At 39.7% G+C, this 20,973-nt stretch overlaps 1 protein-coding gene across 4 annotated transcripts; it reads right to left on the bottom strand.

The window, feature by feature from the left end:
- Positions 1-294: 294 nt before the first annotated feature.
- LOC118162026 (zinc finger protein 853-like) lies at positions 295-18,547 on the bottom strand. Of its 4 annotated transcripts, none has more exons than XM_035317917.1 (5): positions 17,613-18,547; positions 13,012-13,148; positions 9,380-9,537; positions 4,916-5,028; positions 295-1,024 (listed from the first exon to the last, which is right to left on the bottom strand). In XM_035317917.1, exons 1-5 carry the CDS (start codon positions 18,435-18,437, stop codon positions 452-454), a joined length of 1,806 nt encoding a protein of 601 aa, XP_035173808.1. In that variant the 5' UTR covers positions 18,438-18,547; the 3' UTR covers positions 295-451. The 4 variants fall into 4 exon arrangements, with proteins under 4 accessions (XP_035173808.1, XP_035173809.1, XP_035173811.1 ...); XM_035317918.1 differs by having other exon boundaries at positions 4,916-4,983; XM_035317920.1 differs by having other exon boundaries at positions 9,485-9,537.
- Between the last annotated feature and the right edge of the window lie 2,426 nt (positions 18,548-20,973).

Below are 20,973 nucleotides of genomic sequence, written 5' to 3'. Positions count from 1 at the left end.
GGTCTGTAGGCACTCTTGGGAGAGAAGGCAGGCATAGGAAGGAGCAGAACTGGGGGAAGAGGCAAGAATGGTAGGGAAAAGAGATGGGAATAAGGTAGAAGTGTGTATTTGAGCAAGAGAAGTGTCTGACAACAACGTTGGTGACAAAGCAGAGCTTCTGTCCAATCTTGTAAGCCCAAACATTTATATTTCTAGTATATAGGCTCTCACACACCTGCACTTTAGGTTCTTCTTTAGACCTAGGCATTTCACCATTTGGATGTACTACTCAGTAACACTTCCAATCAGAAATTTTTCTACTTTGTTTTATTAGTCTCTTAAAGTCTGTTTTCTGCCAAAAATTAATCCACCATCCATAGCCCCATCCGAGCCCAGTGTAGCTAAGCACCACAGTGGCTGCCTTCCTTCCATCACCAAGGGTGGGCTCAATTCACTGAGGACTACAGCAGCTTTACCCTGAACTTGTTGGCAGATCAGCTGCACACTCTGTTGCTTCAGTTTTCTGCAGTCTATCATCTGTTATCTTTGCTTTTTCTTGATTCTCTTCCACACTCAGGAACGCATCTAGTCTTACTGGCAGCAGAGCAGGCACTGACTCTGAGCAGATCTTTCCAGATGCAAGAGAAGTCTCATCTGTAGCTTCAGGCTGTCCGTTCACCTCATTGATTTCTTTCTCTTTACTTGCAATTAAAACCTCAGCAATATTTTCAGATGGTTTGTCATCAGCTGCTACTGAATGCGAGGCAAGGTAAAAGCTTGCAGCAGTTGCTCCTGTTTCAGTCCCTGCAACACTACTTGGAGGGTCTGCACTGCTTGCTTCTCCCTTATCTTCCGCCTGCATTTCTTGCTCTTTGCTCTCTTCTGTACCTCTGGATCCCACATTAATTGAACACTCACAATAGTAGTAACCAGATTCCTGTTTCTTCTTACGCATGGCACAGAGATCAATTTGACTGAAAACCTCTGTGCCAAAAAAGCTGTCTTCATATTCTTTATACAGATCAGAACAAATTTTCCTGAAGCCCTAAGTTATTGAAAGAACAATTTATAGTATGTGTAGGTACACACAAATTACATACACTTCAGAAAAGAACATGACATATCAACTCCTATTTTATGAATATTTTTCTTAAGAAAACTTAGGAAAAAATACCCACCAACCCCATTAGGATAGCAGTATCTACTTTTTTTTTTTTTGTAGTACTTAATACTGATAAAGTACTAACAGTTGATTATTTTTAAGTTTGTCTTTTGCTGAATCCCTCACTTACCCTTCTTCCCTCAAGAAGCCACAAACACACCAAAAGAACTAGAGATGACAACAGACCCATTTAATCCTCTTATTATTATTGAAATGCATTCTAGATATTTCAAGCAATTTAGCAGTCATGACATTAACTCAGACTATTCCTTACTTTCCTGAATTGCCTTTAGGTGGAATAAAAAAATTCTCCTAAAGTTTACTTCACTCAGCTTCTTATCCCACTGCTACTTTTACAGACTGAAAAATCATCCTTCTCCTTGGTGTGCACATTTCACAATGGTAATTAAATTGCATGCTAGAGACAGGTTAGAAATACAGCTGACAAAGCTGTAAAGCTGGCATACATTAACAAAGTATTCAAAAAAAATTAACTCAGTTGATTGTGAAAGCAAGCCAGACAAAAAAAGATAAAGCCACAGCAGCTCTTAGATCACTACTAAACACTGCTAATATCTCAACAGCCAAACACTACAGCAGAGTATATAAATGGAAGTGTTTACTCCTATAGATGCATTTTGAATTGCTTACATGTTCTTTTCAGACCAAAAAAAGTAACTTCCACTGCCATAATCAAGGCATATCAGAAAGCATTGTAATTCAGGACTGTCAAGATGGAAATCATTTCCAAATCAGTGTTTCCCCACAAGGCAAGTTCAAGTGTGGCAGCACTGACTGCCCTGTATAGAGATCACCAGGGATGGCCAAACAACCCCTGTGTGTTTCCACCAGCCACAGACTGCAAGTTTTAACTAGGGTTTAAACTCAAAGCATTTAGCCTGCAACAAAGCTCACATCTGAGGGGCACACACAGAGGTGAAGGACAGATGAATCATTAAGCAATGAGGAACAGTCTCCACCTTCCCCTAACTTAAGGAAGAGCACACTAACAAGACCCTGAGGAGCCCCTTGCAGCACATTCCCTCAAAGAAATCTCAATTATTTTCAGCCTTGCCCCCAGATACTCAGGGGTGTACATTTAAAAACAACAAGAGATCTCTTTACAAGCTTCCTTCCTTGTAACAGCCTTTTTGGCAGGTCTCTGCATGAGTAGGCATGCACCATGGGGGAGTTGCAAGAGATAACTGGTGTCACCGGAACAGAAGCACATGTAAAAAGCTTCAAATAATAAAAAGCTTCATGCCATTTAGACACTCAGAGCAGACCTGATGGCCAAGTCACTTCAAATTTTAACTGAACAAATTGCACACCTTCTCCTGTGCCCCTGGAGGTACCCTTGTGGCAGCCAGAGCCAGGCTGTTGGTTACACTGTAGCCCAAAGAGGGCAGGATTAGGACTGTCCTTTCCACTAAAAAGCCAGAATATTTTAATACAAGTGATTTTTGTAGGATTGCTACTCTCAACACCCAGGATGGATAGCAGCTATTTGCAGACCTACACCAAGTGAATCCACTTTGAGCAGCATAAAAGCAGGAACAAATGTTTTCCCCTTTCAAGTGGTGGCACTTAATACACAGCTTTGCCCTGGCATAGGTAAGCATGGGCTGTGCCCATCACTGGAGACTAACAACCTGCGCTGACAAAAGCGGTCTGTGCGCTGGAAAAGGCTCTTCAGTATCAGGTACACATTGAAGTGGATACTCTTATGAGGTGAGTCGTTCCCTTTTGGCTCTCTGGAAACACAGGTCAGAAAAAAATTGAAGAGCCCTTATAAAAATATTTATGCTAGAGGTGTCCTACACATTTTGAACCTCAACAATAAACAGCATATACCGTTCCTTCAGCAGCTTGGCAAGCTAAATAGTACACAACTAAAGCCCTCTCCAACCTTTTGGGGTCTCTAGACACAAAGTCCAACATGCATAATTTCCTGAGCTCAAACTTTGAACATGTAGAAGTTTTAGAGAGGAATGAATCCTCCTTCCCCACAAATATAAACAAGGTTTGCAAAGCCTCATATATATATATATATAATATCTATCTTTTTAATAAAATGTTATTGAAAAGTAAAATGTAAGCAGACAATGTTAGTAATTGTTTCTCAAGCTTCACATAGGAAGCACTGAAGTTGCATGAACTACATAAACTGCATCCATATTACAGGGAAACATTTATTTATGATATATAGAAAGTAATTACAGCCAGTAGATGGCATCATAATAACTAAAACAATATTTTCTCATACTTTGGCATCTTCTAGTATTTAGGAATTTTGGTTTATCTCCTGCTGTCTTTAAGAATGGGCTATTATAGATGCATAGTTTTCCTTCTTTAACCCATTACATTTTGCCTTTGGAAAAGACAAAGCAAGTACTTAATATTTTCACTTTGGTATGTCAGATCTCAAAACCTGTATACGTTAATATCCCAGTCTGATTTTTGAGATTAAATCCTGTGTTTAGGGCTGAGCTTTATTAACTGTGGTGAGACTGTATGTGGACATACAGTATCCATACATGCTGTAATAACTAAACTTGCAACCCCGCTCCACATGTGTTTCATGGTCCTGATGTGTAGAATACTATTTTAGGAACAAGAGGGTTAAGGTACATACAAATCTGGAAAAAGGAATGAGCAATACTCTAGAGATGAGGAAAGAGTAGAGAATATTATCTGCCTGAGCATGCATCTCAACTGAGCATGCATCTATTTCTGGGCTCCCCTGTATGGAGCTACTAGCAAGAGTCTGGTGAAGGGCCATGAAGATGAAGTGACTGGAGCATCACTCCTACAAGGAAAGGCTGGGAGAGGTGGACTTCAGCCTGCAGAAGGCTCAGGGGAATCTTGTCAATGTATATTAAATATCTAAAAGTAGAGTGTAAAGAGGAGGCAATCAGTCTCTTTTCAGCGATGCCCAAAACTTTGATAGTAGAAGGAACTGTGAATTACTTTAGACAGAAATCAACAGTAATTCCTACCATACCTTTGTTGCATTAGACATTGCTGATGCCTGTACTGATGAAATTCTCTGCAGGCAGTATAAGAGAAAAAAACCTCCAGCACAGAACTATTGGCACTATCCAACTTTGATTGTACCACATATACAGAAGGCAACTATCAAGTCAATTTTGAAGTACTTGAAGTGCACAAATACAAGGTCATATTCCTCAGCTATTATAACATTTTCTGTTTTCTTCATGCATGCCTCTTCAGTGTTTCAGGTTTGCAACATATTGACCTCATAAATACAAGAACTATTCCTGGAAACAAGCAGGACAATATTCCAGTGGGAAATGAGCAATCTAATCAGAGCTGCTTTTTACTTTAATTGTATGTGATAAACCATACAATGCTGCAGTAAAGGTTAGGAAAGCACATCACACATTTCTAGCATAAATCAAAGCACCAGCCTAGCTTCCAAAGTGACAGTTCTCAGATAAATATTGCTTGAAGCCATCCTGCCCTATGGAAGCAGCTTGACACTGTATTTTCATGCAGATTCAACTGCCCATGGCAGAAGGAAAACACTCTGTATTCTACCATTAGAGCCATACACCATATGAACAAGGGGTCCTATCTAATTGAATATGAAGAAATGTAACTGTTTTGGCCAGTTGATATAGAAGCTTTGTTATATTTTTTTCCTGTAGTTGAAGTGAAAAATCAGTGAAGCATATAGTCCCCCGCAATATCATTAAAAGGAAGATAATCTCTAGAACTGATACCAGTAAAAAGCATTTAAAACTTACTCACCCTTCTTTTTAATCTCGGTGCTTTGGAGAGCTTTAGAAAAGTAAGATGGGGTTTGAAATCTTTGCTCCCTGAAATGTCGAGATTCATTTCATTAAAGCATTCTTCCACAGCTTCTGGTAAAAAGATAAAATAAGAGATAAAGTAATAAGTAGAGATGGGGGAACATATTTACAAGAAGGTTAGACAAGAATCCCACCATTCTTTTCTTGAAGACAGTTAAAATACAGTATGAGATAAGCAGTTGTCATACCATCAGGGGAAACAGACAAAATTAGTGAAAACCAAATTGGGCACGACAATACAGCCTTATGTTGCAAAACTGAAAATAGATCCAATTCATGTTTGCGGTGCTATTCTCTGCATTCACAAAGCCTCCTATCACTAGGGTAAGTTCGGGAAAATATGTGCCCATGGCAGCCCTGACAGGAGCAAAATGCAACAAGCAGTGGCCACAATGGGACGGTTTTGCAAAAAGCAATGAGGGGCAAAATGCTTTCCAAAAAAAAAAAAAAAAAAGAAAAAAACACACGAAGTGGCGAGATCCACAAAAAGTGCAAATCTGCAAAGACAAATTCAGAAGGAAAAGTCACACAGACATATTCCTTTCCCAGAAGATAAGATAGGAAGCATTTACAGTGGTAATTGTTTAAAAGCGTTGAGTACAATTTTAAAGCAATAAGGTTTTATTCTCCTTTGAATGAAGTAACTGCGAGCAACTCCAGAATTTATATTCAAGGTCTTTCAGCTTAGGACTGCAATGCCCAGAAATATTAAATCAAGTTGATCTATTCTTGGCTGTCATTAACCCTGAAATAAGGCATGCAGAGTCCCACAAGGACAGCAAGGTGAGGCCTGCAGCAGATAGACCCCCACAAATCTGGGGGATACAGGAAGTTAAACAACTGGTGCACAACTAGAAACACTTCAACAGTGAAGAATAGTTCCAAAACAACACTGAAATCCTTGGCTGCTAAAGGTGGAGTATTTAGGATATCTCTGGCATTTTTTTCCCCTACTGGGAGAGGTCTTTATACCTTGGATCTATATGGAAATTTTATATATGAAGATCAACACCTGCCCCAAGAACATGCAACATTTATATGTTGCTTCTTGCCAGACTCCACTCCTTTACACTAATCTGTTACTCCTAATTACCCAGGCACTCAGAGAAGCAGGTTCAACGTAGAAATGTGTGTTTAAAGAAAAGCTATCACATATTTGATAAGCTGCTTGCTTGAAGTCACCCTACTTTCACTTTATGTTACTATCTATCAGGAAGTTTAACTACTGTGTTTACCAGTTTGTCATAAGCATTTGTATCAAGGCCAAGACTCTGGCTTGTAGTTTAGCTAATTAATACATTAAAATGTTTCATCTCTGTATTTGTGATGGAACAGCAGCTGTGACTGCCTGGTCACTTTGCCAAGGCAACTGCGTTATGCTTTCCATCTGGAAAATATATGAATAGGCCCCAGTTGCCTGAATAAGCTCCCGATGCCATTTCAGATGCCCTACAGAATGCCCACCTGCCCTCCAGCTACCCTTCAGCAGGCAGTGGCATAGTCTTACTGTAGGTCCACTATAGACATGGCAGATATTTTAGGTCATCTGAAAATTATACTAGGCTATTATAGTTATGTATCAAACCACCCCTAAAGTGCCTCTGGTACTTCATGGAAAAATATTGATAACACGAAGAAACACTGTAATAAAGTCTTCTTGTGCCCATGCCACTAGGTCAAAGCACAGCAAGCCCCAGAATATATGTGCAGCACCAGTGTCTGATCTCCTTTTAATAGGGATCTGTTCTCCCACACTTACCTGGGCAAATGATATCCTGGGGGTGCTCAAAAAAAAGTAAGCCAGAGCTTACCATATCAAAACAATAGATCAGAGTCTCCTCATGTTCACCCAGCACCACTCCTACCAGACAGGAGTGAGCAGTTATTACTGCAAAGTGAAGGTCTTACTGCCACGAGCAGAGTTTCACCAGGAGGGCTGATGATGGGAGTAAGGTCAAGGCTAGGAAGTCTCTTCAACAAGTCCATTTCGGAACGAGGCTTGTAGCTGAGGTTCTGCCCATGTCAGGATGGCACTTAATTTCCCAGGCACACTTCAGAGGTTCAAAACCTTCATTAGAACAGGCTGAACTGTTAAACTGTTGTTGACAAGTTATCAATAAGGACATTGAGGCAGAGGCAGCTGGCAGGAGTGGCTTGATCTTCGCCAGTCAAATAATTTGCTTTACAAAGTTGCTTTACAAAGCAATATTTTAAAATCCACATCTACTCCATGAGCAATAAAAATATTCATTAGAATTTGAGGAAAAAATTCCTATCCGTTACATAACAATTGATTCTATGCTGACGGGGAGGGGAGGAAGAAAACTGGAAAAACACTCCTTCACAGACGTCATTAAAAAGGACAGATTTTGATATATTTGCATAATCCACAGACTCATTAAGTTCTAGGAACGGTCAGAAATTATGCAGAAAGGAGAACAATGAAAGTTGCATCTTCTGAATAGCAAAGCCATTGGTGACAGAGTTAACAGCTTGAATACTGGCAGCTTGTCTCACAGTCAAGGAAGTATTTTAGGCAATCAGTGAACAATCACATTGCATGAAATAAATGCAAGTACTGACAGAATATTCCTGGGGTTTGCAATCAAAATTATTCTCTTCCAGCTTATTAGGAAAGAGGTTCAGACCAAAAGGTAGATGCCAGGTTTGTAGAACCGCAAAGATGCGGGTGATCCAGGCAGAGAACAAGAAGGAATCTGCCACCCACTGTTGTAATGGCTTTTAGAGTTAATGCAGATCCAACACCCTCTAAAAAATAATAAAGTAAAAAGATCATCATAGCATACATTCTGCAGAACCAATTTTAAACATTTCTGCAGATGCTAAAATAGCATACAAGATCAACCTTTATCATGCTATGATTCACTGGGAATAAAATCCCCCATAAAGCAAAACAGTAGGGGGAAAACAGCAATATCCAAGGAAAAGGAGCAGGTATTCACTTCTGCATCTTTCAGAAGCGATAGATGATAGTGTTAAGGTGAGGGGCATCAAAACAGTTAAGCAGTCTTTTTTTTTTTCAATGGTATCAAAGCACATACCATGTGGGCTGGCATGTATCAAAACTGATCTCAAAAGAAACTGCATCATGTGTCTTATACTTAGTCATCTTTCAGTCCAGATTATTTTGGGTTAAACAGATTTTAGAAAAAACAGTTTGGGCATGAGGAAGTTTTTTTGAGGCACTAATCCTAATAAGTAGGGATAATGTCAGACTACTTTCAACAAAAGCACAGCTGTTTTGAGTCAAAATTATCTCCGACATCAATGAAACAATAAGGGAAATGAAGGCTAGAGTCAAGCAAAAGGTAATAAACAGTGAAATGCCTAATTTTATCTAGGCAAAACAAAGAAGCTGGTCATATTGAGAGTATTCTTTGTCTAGTTGCAACACGAGTAAGTTAAGAGAAAAATAGAGGAGAAGATTGCAGGACTAATAGTCAAGGCCAAGAACTGGAGAAAGGGCGAAGCAGCCTTTAAAAAAAAGAAAGCAGACTATTCTGTCCTTTGAAGATTACGTAGTGTCTTCATATTGCATGCCTTTTTGAGAAACATTAGTTGAGCAATGTTTTTTTTTGTTTGTTTGTTCTGTTTAGTATGAAAATAGCAAGCAAAAAGCATATATTGATTATTTCTGCTCCGTTGGAAGCTGAAGCCCAGGACACAGATTAGGTTCTGCATTGCAGGCTAAACCAGCTTCTAAAAACAGAACAGGAAGTGAAGGGAAAGGGAGAGCATCAAACCCTTCAGAGATTGTGTTCAGATGGAGGTAAGCTGGTCACATCTGGAACATCTTCATGAACCCACCAGTTTTGGGAAGTTACAACTGAGGATAGAAGCTATTCTTGTACTTCTGTTCAATCTATAATGGAAGTCAATCTATAATGGAAGTAAAAATTGATCTGCTGATGCAACCACTATTATTCATCATCTCCTGTCCAATGGAGAAGAATTTCACACATGCTCTAATTTACAGAAGAGACTCTTAAACTCAACTGAAGCCAACACTTAACAAGGTTTCCAGTTTATTAGAATGGATAGGGCACCAATTTTGAGGTGTCTCTTTCAAAAATTATGTACATCACAGGTCTGCAAGATCCTGACTGCAGGGCCTGCTAGAGTAGCCTTGCTGTGTGATCTTGACAAGTCAAATGCCTATGCACCTCACCCATTCAAAATTCGTGCACAGAACTTATTCCAGCTCACAAGCTCTGCAGGATCTCAGTTACCAGCTTCATATTTAACAATTAAGAAAACAAGACAGTGAGAGGAAAGGCAGCACATTATAGGTATTCATAGCAGCTCAGGCCAGTATGTTGAAGAACTGACAGACTGCAAACTTGTTTACCACAAGCAGTAAAGATTCAGGGTAGGAACTTACTTGCAATTCTGCTAAGCATCTTCTGGTTTTCCTCTGACATTTTCACATATATCACTTGATTGTTAAACTGTCCAATCCCATGAAATGTCATAATAAGGTCTTCACCTTGCAAAATGGCTTCAACTTTAGCCTTACTTTGCTTCAGTGCCAGAACAGCCCTTCAAAAATAAAATAAACTCTGAAAGGAAGTTATTTTACTATTAAACCTATTAAACCTGGAAATATTGTTACATTTTTAATATCAGATTAAAATGATTTTGGCAATTCTGCAACACTATACAAGGTGTAACAACCACACTATATTCCAGTGCTAATGCTTTCATAACAATTAGCAGATGTGCAGACATTTAAAATAAACTGTCTTTTAACCTCAATCTTAGTTTATACATTAGAAGTGAGTTTTGCTAGAAGAGTGAATGTGTATGTCATTAACATTCCAGAAATGGCTATGTGAATATAGCGTTGCTAAGCAGTCAAAGGGATATAAGTTGAACTTATATTCATCATGAAGTTTAAACCTTTATCTTTGCAATTTTCAGCTGGTTCACTAGCTTTATTCTTAAACCTAAGTAAATCCATTCTCCCAGCTGAAGTACATAAAACATTTGTCTCCATTATATTTTGTTATTCAAGGACAGTTAACAAAATAAACTTTCTTCTGTTAAGAGCCCTAGATCCCATTTCAACAAAGTTAAGATGTGCACCTTGCTGTGCACAGAAGCATCACCAAAAAGTAAGTTATCTAATGATATAGTACTTCAACTATTTTTTTTTAAAGATTCAAAAATACATATATAACTAATAGGCTTCTGAAAACAAATACCGCTTTCAGTAACTGAATACCCATTAAGGTGTTACAAGTACACCTCTTTACCTTAGTGTCACTGGAAAAGGGATTCTGTCAGACTTCAATCCCAGAGTCCGAGCAGAAGCCTTCTAATAATGCCTACACCTTTAACAAAACACTGTGCAACTAAGGAGCTCAAGAACACCTGCCCATGGGTTGCTGTGGTTCCTGTAGCTATATTTACATTTTCTTTAGCATAACACCTAAAAAGTTTTGACTACCTTGCTTCGTTATTTAAATGAAAATCTTTCTGTTTTTACATTATCCAAAAAGAAAACTAGCACTATAATCCACGTGGCACAAATTTTGTACCCTTATATTCTTAGGAAGAGTATTTCATGCATACAAAGGCTATTTTAGCCTACAAAAGTCAACATTATAACTTGAATACAGCAGTGAAGACTGATCATTTGTCTGATCATTTGTTAATTATAACATGGGGCCTGCTGCTTCTTGAACCTCCTGTGGACTGTGCAGGTGAAGATTTGATGAGGACAGCAATGAAGATGGAAAGGGGATGAGTTTTCTGCAGAGGATCTTGCTTTTTCCACCTTAATAAAAAGCAGGGATAACTTAATCCTTCATTTAATACCATGACGTCTAAAATACCATTAATCACTGCTAGAGATCTCATGGCACAAGTTCTTCAAGATGCCTTCCTCTCACTGCAAGGGGCTATGAATGCTGTTTCAGCAGTGCTATAAGCACTAAGTTGGTCTTTCACATGACAGCACAGAGCAGTAGCCACTGAACTGGAGCATATTTAGTAGAGCTTTGCAGTTATATAGAAGATAAAGGATGAAAAGCTTTTGGCAAGTAAGATCTGCTTTTCATTAGGTATGCCCATTATTTTTTTTATATTACAGACACACATCCACTCTTAAGTTCATTAACACTACTTAGCTCCACTCACCTCTCCAACTGATTGATTCCTATTTTCACTGCTGCCCTCCACTAGCTTCCTATCCTCTTGGATGACAGCCTGCCCAGTCAGCAGCACTGGCAGGGATTTTTATTGCCCAATTACTGTACATAGTGACTCTCACACACAGGCTCTTCAGCCCATATAAAGGTTCCCCTACCTCTTCCCTCAGGCCCTCAAAAAAAAAAAAAAAAAAGAAAAAGAAAAAAGAAAGCCTTGAATGAACAATAACACAGGTCATTTTATAATAAGGCACATACAAATCTGTCACATACATTTGCATCTTAGTCCTGTTTAGCCAGCTCTACCTATACAGGAAAAAAATCTCTGTCCATACAAGTTTGAAAAAAAAAAAAAAAAAGTAAAAACAAAACCACACCACAACTTCCTTACAACAGGGCATGCTGCTTTATGTCCAGGTAGATCCTGTGTCACACCTGCACAACGCTGAGGCCTTATTCTATTTTGCCATTCCCTTGCTAATGTGTGTTAAGACCCCTGGAGAAAGGGTTACTCTGAGCAGATTCCCACCTTTACCTTGCAATACCTTCCCAGATGCCTAAGGGCCTCCCTTCACTGTGTCCTTGTGCCAGAGACTTGTTTCCCTGTGTAGTAGCACAGAAGGCGGCTTAGAAAAACTCCAACATATTGGCTATTGGCTTTTCTTGTACATCCACTCCAACAGCTTTAGCCTTCCTCACCACAGGGTTGCTTTCTTAAGTCATCTTTCACTATTCCCCTCATAACTCATGGGACCCTACTGACAGCCTCCAGCTTTAAGTAGACAAGAAAACAGCTTGGAAAGGAACTAGTGAGACTTTTGTTTTCTTTAATGCAAGATGTCCTATCAGTTAACGTTTTCCAGCTGATACAAGCATGACTGATCTGAAAAGCTGTGTTTTCTCAATTAACATAGCTTTTTGAGTTGATTTATAAGAACAGTAATAATACCTTTCACAGACATGCTGCCCCCCCCCCCCCCCCCATGACAGATAGGCAGTATTTCAACCTCTGAAACATTCCATTTAGCTCTTGTAAAGAGCTTTCCTTACCATGTATCAAGAGCAAAACAGAAACTGATCAGAAAGTAAGAGGAAAACTGGGGGTAAGCCCTACTGAAAGTTGTTATTCATCTGTCCTGGGTCTGCCTGGGATGTTACCTTTCCCTGCAGCAGCCCATACAGTGCTGCGCTCTGCACTTGTAGCTAGAACAGCAGTGGTATCACACCGGTGTTGTGTCTGCTGCTGAGCAGTGCTGGCACAGCATCAGGACTCTCTCTAACCCTCCTAGGGGGTGGGCAAAAAAAGAGAGAAAGAAACATCACCAGGGCAGCTGACCTAACCCAACCAAAGGGATATTCCATACCATACGGTGTCACACTCAGCAACAAAAGGTGGAAAAAGGAAGAAGAGGGGAGGGGTGGGCTCTCGTTGCAAGAGTGCCTGTCCTCCTCCTGAACACCGGCTACGTGCATTGAGGCCCTGCTTCAAAGACGTGGTCAAGCATCGCTCATTTGTGGGAAGTAGAGAGTAATTTCTTTCCTCTGCACTTCCACATAGCCTTTACTTGTTTTGTTATTCCCTTCCCCCTCCCTCTTCCCCTTTTTTCCCTTTAGTTGAATTGTTCAATTAATAATAATATTTCCTTAATAATACTTTTTCTCCTTAATTAAATTATTCTCATCTCAACCAGTGAGTTGTTTTTTCCTTTGCTTCTTCCCCTCCTCATCTGAGGAGGGGGAGTGAGAGAGCAGTTGTGGTGTTCACCTGCCTAACACGGTAAAAACCACCATATCATCACAGAAATAAGGCTCTCAGTTTTACAATAAAGTTAGCTGTACTTAAATCTTGCAGAATTCTTACTTTTTTACTTCTTCTTCTGTTGCCAGGTGAGCCACTATTATAGTAAGGTGCATAGTTTGAACAGGAAGAAAAGCTCTCAGTAAGTCAGGCTCTTTTGTGAATACAAGCTCTTGGACGTCTTCAATTCTGTCCAAAATCTGCAATGCAGTAAACAGGAGACAGAGAAATAAAGCTTCATTGTGGGGTGCCCAGGTGTTGCAGGAAAAATTCAGAAAGCTACGACATCTCACACAAGAAATGCAGTTTCCAGTTTGAATCAAACAGCAACAACCCCCCCCCTCCAAAAAAAAAAAACAAAAAAACCAAACACAAATATAATATATAATTAAACTTATATATATATTTCTTTTTTTAAAAAAAAAAAAAAAAAAAAAAAAAGATTGATTGATCTGTTTTCCCTTTCAAAGCCTACAGGCTAAATTCATTGCTCTCATGTGAGTCAGCACCCTAGATCTTAAACTAGGTCTGAATCTGACCCTAAGCATGTTTGAATAAAGCTCACAACACTGTAAATATTAATGTGATCTTCATGCAGTAGTCAGTTGTTAATAGACTGTGGAAATTGAATAGCATTTCCATAATTAATCTTATGACATTTTCTGATTACAAGTTTGATCACAGATTAAACTGATGTCTCTTCCCAAAAGGTAACTAACAGCAAATAAAGATCAACTCAGTAAACATAGTGTTGTCCAAGTAGATATTTTCTAGAGCTGCATGGCCAATTTCTAGCTCTTCTAGATCTATCTGTGCCTTGTCCCAATTAGCTCCAATGTCTAGTTACAAAGAAAAATAATTTTTGAAACGATCTGTTAAGGCTGAGAAACAAGTCACAGGAAGAAGGTGGGATGGAGAAAAATTCAAACACTCTGGGACTAAGCATTTGGTGGAAGCCATTGTTACAGCCAAGGTGTTTATAGATTTTCAGATTATTTCAGTGAGCCGATGTTGACTTACATGCCTAGACGCTTACACACATTAGAGCTCTACTTTATTCTTACATAAGTTGAAACAGCTGGGTCAATATATTTTTGTTTTGCAATCTTTCTACATAAAGCCTTGGCAGTCATTGTGCAGTCCAGCTAATAGTACCACAACCTAGATGGCAGAAGAGATTAGTATAACAAGTTCCTGGTAAATGTCGGTATAAAGACAGATACAATTAAGAGAATCCATTTGAAGATTGAAACAGTGAACTCCTTTAATTCAGATGCTTACAGTACATTTTTCACTATGTTAAAATCATCATTGAAATGACCCTGAAATTAAAGCATTTCTTACTGTGACAGGCATAATTTATTATGGCCTGCTTCTTGCAGTCTAGCATGGCCTGCACATCTGCCTAGATCATGAAAACAGATCAGGAATCAAGACATCAAGTTTTCTGATCACACAACCTAAAAATCTTTGCTTCAACAAAATTGGTTGAGTATTGACCCAATTCCACAAGACAGCCTTACACTCCTCCTCTATCCCCCACTCTTTCTGAGAACACTCTTGAAAGATCATTTCAGACTCAGACAACTGGGAAGCCAAGTTTGAGTCTTGAGTCAAATTCCTTCATGTAGATACCTGACTGTTGCAGAATGATTCGCGTTCCCCCCCCAACCCCCCCGTTTTTTTCCTGTGTCAGACAGTAAGCTTCACAAGCTTCACAGGAGTGCTTTTATGGACCCAGTCTAACCTATCCCTACATCTCTGGTCAGAGGTGCTTCGGTGGATCAGTTTGTAGCATTTCCCTATAATATAATGCTTTTAATGGGGGTGCTGTTTTAGGTGTTTTTCTTTCTTTTTTTTTTTTTTTTTTTGGAGTGGGGGACAGGAAAGAAATACCAGTGATAGAGTATCAAAAATTTGATGCTACAGAACTCCTAGATCCACTCCAACCCATTACTGAGGCTGTCATCTTGCCTCCTGAAGCCCTACAAGACAAAGGGTAAAGGACTACTGCAACTACCAGGACTACAACAGGATTTTAATATTGTCTCATTGAAAAGGAAGAAAATGGAGATAACCCTAGACCCTACCACCTCCAGATCTCTTAAAAAAAAAAAAAAATGTTTAAAGGAAACTAGTTCTGCCCAAAGACTTAAAACATCTTTAAATGCCTTCCACAGGGGGACTACTAGGACATCAGTGAAGCATGTGATGTGATATGTTCCTTTTGTAGGGTCAAAACCCTCTTCTTCATAGACAAAAGCATCTGAAATTGTTGACAAATATTACATATGCACATATACATATTATATACCCTCCACATACACGCATACCAGGCATGTGTACAGGGAACAGTGTCTTTACCCTTCAATGTTTTCTCTCAGACCTTTACCCAAGGCCATCAATCACTGCTACCATTAACAGTAGTACTTGAAAGAAAAATTAAACAGAAATATGTTGGGCAGAGCAGCCAGCCAGGGACAGAGCTTCCAGATTACCACAGCGGGTGCAAGACCAGGGAGATCTGGAAGAGCAGAACTGTGAGAAGAAAAGTAGAAGAAAGGGAAGAATATTCATAGCATTGTATAAGATGTGGTCACAGGCCACATATTAGGACACTCAAATCTCATTAAAATAGCAGAACAAGTTGGACACTCATGTCCCCACAAGCTGTTCCATGATCTCATTCCTCAGATAGCAGGAAATTTTCCAGTTTCCAGCCTAGATTTATTCTTTGCCCACTGCATACCCATTTGTTCCTCTGCCAGCATTGTCTTCCAGCTTACACAGTTATTTTCCCTTCCTGGCATTTATCTTCCTGATGTGCTCTGCACTTTTGTTCACCTCTCAAAAGCCAGTCATATGTAGGAATCACTGAAAGTTATACGGGGCCATCCTCCAGATAACCTTCAGCGATTATTCCACTCAAGACAAAGCCAGAGCAAATAATTGCCTACTAAGAGGAAGGCACCTTTGACATCTCCCTATAACACATACGTAAAGGTTTCTAATCTTACTTAAGGTAAAAACAAAAATTCAAAAGCCTGCCAAAGCAAGCTACTGTACTACAGCTTCTTCCCACACGGGAAAAAAAAAAAAAGGAAAAAGATGTACAACAGATACAGTCATCCTACTTAATTATTGCCTTTCAGTATTGTAAATACAGTTGTTCCAAATACTGCATGGAAGCCTAAGTTAGTAAAAAAAAAAAAAAAAAGCAATCGATTTATATGCTGCAAGAAACAATATCAATTTGGTTCACTGGAAAAAGAACCATAAACTAAGAGAAGCTGTTAGCCAAGAGATATAGGTAAAAAAAAATCTGAATGTTAACTTGCATGGATCTGGTGAAAATGTTTTGTAGGAAAAGTTCCCAAGGTTCATATATGTTATAAATATTAATAACTCTCACTAATTATCCTACATCTCAGTTCTGCTCATGCTAGCTGGGGTGCAACAGTTAATATTCAAATCAAAACTTCCTCTGCCTGCTTCTGCCAGGTGGGATAGCCCCTTTCTTGTATTTCCATCCCAAAGCTTCTATTCATTTCCTGAGTGCACACAGTGTGGGGTCAAGAAGGCTTAGCCCAGGCAGGGCTGCAAAGAGTGCAGTGGATGCTGGTACAGAGCATGAGAGCTGTCTGCTTTTGTACACTAAACAAATAATGTGACATTGCCATCAACAAGTCACAGCTTTCTATGGGAGACTGAATGGCAGACGAATTCCCAGTAAAATACCAACAGGACTGCTTCAGGAATGAAACACTGTTTGCCTTTCAGAAGATTATGTGAGCTTCAAGACTTGTACCAACTGAACGGAAATAAGTACCTCAAGGTGAGGCAGTGTCTTTTTCCTTACATTACAGAGGAAAACATTCATGAAGTTATGCAGAAGTTAGAGGCTTCAAACCAGTCATACATAACTAATTAAAAAGCAAGGTGTGCAATCTGTCTCCAGCTTTCACATCATCTTTGGAATTTACTTCCATGGACCATAAAACAGTGTCTGAAGTATCCAAGTCCTACAAGGCTAGCTTGATGCATTTCAGAAATGTCTTCTGTGGTAACTGGAATGCTTTAGGACACTCACAAATCCTCTAGAGAAAAAGATTTCTATTTGGGCTTCTGCCATTTGCTGTTATTTAACAGTGTGAAGTTGAAAATCTGTTGCTTTCTCATGTAAGTCACAGAATATAGCATACCTGGGTGAAGAATGAACACGCAGACTCCCCACATGGATTCCTGGAATTAACTGTCTACCTAAAATCTCAGGATAAGTTTGTGGGTAAAAGGAAAGAATAGATCAACAGCCCTTTTTCTCTTCTGTAGGAGAAAAGAAAGTTCTCATCCTCCATTGTGAACCTCAATGGAGAAGGAGATAAGTTCTAGTTTCTACTGAACTACATAAAATTTTAAGCATGCTGGAATGGACAACACAAGGTTGTCCAGGAAAATATTATAGACTAGAAGATACTATTGCAGGGACACATCCGATCAGACCTTATGAAAAGAACATTGGCAATCTTCAAAGTAATATTTAACCACTTCACTTGGGGAACAAGATGTTATCATTCTAGGTTTATTAACAAGCTTGGAAACAAAGGCAATTAATCTTTTCCTTTTCTTCTTAAGGCTTTGTTTTAGATAGAACTACTTCAAAATACCTGATCATCTGTGATTGGTATAGAGACAAAGTAATTTGGAGTTTCTCGTGGCCGTTTCTTAGGCACTTCTTGCTCCAGGTCTTCCTGTTGCTCTTCAACCAGTCCCTTGGGTCCTTCTTGGATGTGGACGTCATTTTGATCCTGCCTCATCTCTGTGTCTCTTTGACCTTCCTGTTGTGGTGACTGGTCTGCTTTCAACTTTTCCTGCTCTTGTCTCTGGTCCTGCAGCTGCTCTTCAGTCACCATCCTACCCAGGTCTGCTTGGTCTTCAACCTGCATCTCCTGCAGTTCTGTCACTTCTGCTCTTTCCCCTTTTTGGCTCTGTTCCTGGTGGAGTTTCATCACCTCTCCTTCTTGATCCTGCTTTTGACTCCAAGCCCCCTGTGGTGCCAGCCCCACCTCAGCCAGTTCTCTCCCACCTTCAGATCGTGCCATCGAGTCTCCTTGGTTTTGTTTTAGTGTCAGCTGCTCTCCATTTGCTAACACTTCTTCACCTTCATCCTGGACATGGGTCACTTCTTCTGGCTCACAGCCTGAGCGCATCTGTACAGTGACCTTGACACCAGACATTCGTTGTCCCTGGACCTGTGGCTGTACCTGCACAGTTACCTGTGGGAGAGGTGGTCCTTGGACCCTCTGCTGTAACTGCACTTGCACAGTCACCTCCGGCATCTCCCACCTTGGGCTCAGCTTCTGAGGCTGCACTTGCACTGTCACCTCTGGGGCCTCCCACCCCTGGTTCAGCTTCTGAGGCCTCACCTTCACTGTCACCTCTGGGGCATCCCACCCCTCATACATTTGTTGTGGTTCCATGTTTGGGACCATACCTCCTTGGGCTGTCTGCCTCTGGACATGTACAGGGTCCAGCCCCTGGGGTTGCTGAGCATGGACCAACCTCTGTGGATGTGCTGCTGGGAGATGGCCTCCTCCTTGGCCCAGCTGCACAGGTAAGCACACTTGCTGAGATCCATTTGGACTGTCATACACCTGAGCCTGATCCTGGACCATCTCTTGATGTCTATGCCTGCACAACTCTCTTTTTACCACCTTCATCCCACGATGTCAAAGCTTTCTCCTCCCAAGCTGAGGCTTCACCAAGATCTTCCTCTTTCTTTGGGATGTGCAGTTGTTTTTGTTTTTTTTTTTAAAGGAACTGGAAAACAAACAAAAACATAGTCTATCAGTTAGCAAAATAAAAAGTGGCTTAGAGTTGTCCAGTCTGGATTCAGGTCTGCAGAACTTGAGACTCAGTACAAGAAACTCCAGCTATGACAAATAGCTCCGACCCCCGACCCCCCCCCCCCCAAAAAAAAAAAAAAGAGCCCACTTCTGTATTGAGCTGCTATCTCTAGAACAGTGTTCTCTGAGTAGCTACTGTATTGCTGTCTTGACTTCTACCCTGTTTAGATTTCACAAACTAAGGTAGGAGTATGGTACTTCATAGCACACAGTGGTATAGAAAGATAAGGCTTGTCAAAGGATTCCAAATAGTTTATCTGAAGGAAGTTACCTACACAAATCCAGGTTAAGACAATAACCTGAGCAAAGTCCTCAGAAACTGAGCAGCCCAAATCAAGTTTGCTCATGAAGCTTTGGTCTCCTGTAAGTGCAACGCTATCAAATCTAATCAGACAAGTACACACTTTTTTTTTCCTTCTAAGTGCATATTAGCATTGTTAGTACCCAACCTTCTATCATCTCCTCTTTTCTCTTAAGAGCTCCCATTCATCTGATCCCATTTCCCTCTCCATTACAAAGAAGTGACATGACTTCTCTCATCCACAATGTTTAGATACAAGCAAAGACACTGGAAGACCAAAGATATTTTCTGCTACTTGTTTCAGTGGCAAACTTCATAGCTCAAAAAACAAGAACATTTATTCATCAATGAGTGCAACAATGCAGGAGGTCTTCAGATGGCAGCTGCGCTGAGCAGAAGTGCCACCTTAGGCAAATAAATTACAACCTTCAGCTTCAAATCTTTACAAGTCAGAGCAACACTGAGGTTTTCCCCAAAATTATAAAAACAGGCACATATTTTTCTTAAATCCACTCTCTAGGATGGGCGACTTGTTTGTTCAAAGTTTACAGGAAAACCAGAAACCCCACACCCACAAATCCCACATCCATGAAAAATTAAAAATTAAATGAGCAACACCTGAAAAAAAAAAAATCACACACCAGCTAAATATTTAAATATTAGACAACTCAAGCCATAGGTATTGTGACTCTCCCTATTTCAAGGAAAACAAAAAAACAGAAGGCATTATGGTGTGCTAGAAGTGAGACGATAAACAAGCTCACACTGAATCCTTAAGAATACTATTACAATTCACTCAAGAATCCAGATGTGGGGGAGCCGTTCTACAGAAAGGACTAGTTTCAGAAAAGAGATCTGAAGGCTTTCATATATTTCATGTGCAATTTCACTGATCAAGTATCTCCATTTCTTGTGTTCAATTATGCCTTAAGAAGTTTGTTGACTGTATGTCAAATCCAATGCCTTAAGAGACTGATGATTATTTTTTTTTTAAATCCAAGAGAGAAAGTAATTATGGAAATAGAAGGATCCTACCTCATGAGATGAAACACTGTGGTCATAAACTGATTATAAAATCAGCTATTACCCATGATATTTTTGTCTGTGCTACAATAGAAGATTTTGTCCTTCTGGAAGAGTGTTTAATCAAGGATATGTCAAGTCCCTGATCAGCGAGTAGATGAGTCTTAATAAAAGACAAACTAGCATAGCACTTCACCATGAAATAACATTAAACTTACTTTAAAATACCTCCCTGACATCAACTTTGATAGCGGGAATCTCTGCCATTTCTGTCATGTTTTCACTGTCTAGATGAGAAACTGGAAGAAAAGAATAATATTGAAGTCTTCCAGACAGTCTCTTCCAACCACTAGGCTGCTGTAGAACATATGTATATATTTAGAGTACTTGCAATGGGATAGCAGCTGCTGAGACATTGTTACACTCTCCTGCCTTCAGTCAAGCTTCTTGAGAAGCCAAACCACTTTTTTTCAGAAGTCACCACAAAAATTAAACCTCAAAGCTATGCAAAATCTCAGTATGTATATATTACAATAGTTTAGTCAGATCCAGAGAATGTACCATCTAATCCCTTCCAAAACAAGCATTTAAATGCACGCAGAACAATCAAATAGTGTTTAACGTACATTAACAACAGAATTTATGCCCCTAGAACTTCGTAAGTACTGTGGAAGCCATTCCCTTATTCAATAAATGCAGCTGAGGCATAATACAGAGGTTTATATCAGCCCTTATTTGTACTCAGCCTAAGTTTGTATGTGGAAATTCGTTAAAACATACCAGCTTGTTAAAACAGGT

Source organism: Oxyura jamaicensis, chromosome 2 (assembly GCF_011077185.1).
Source record: "Oxyura jamaicensis isolate SHBP4307 breed ruddy duck chromosome 2, BPBGC_Ojam_1.0, whole genome shotgun sequence".
Classification (NCBI taxonomy): Eukaryota; Metazoa; Chordata; class Aves; order Anseriformes; family Anatidae; genus Oxyura; species Oxyura jamaicensis.
The sequence above is the reverse complement of the archived record's forward strand: the minus strand, read 5'-3'. Positions and strand labels throughout refer to the sequence as shown.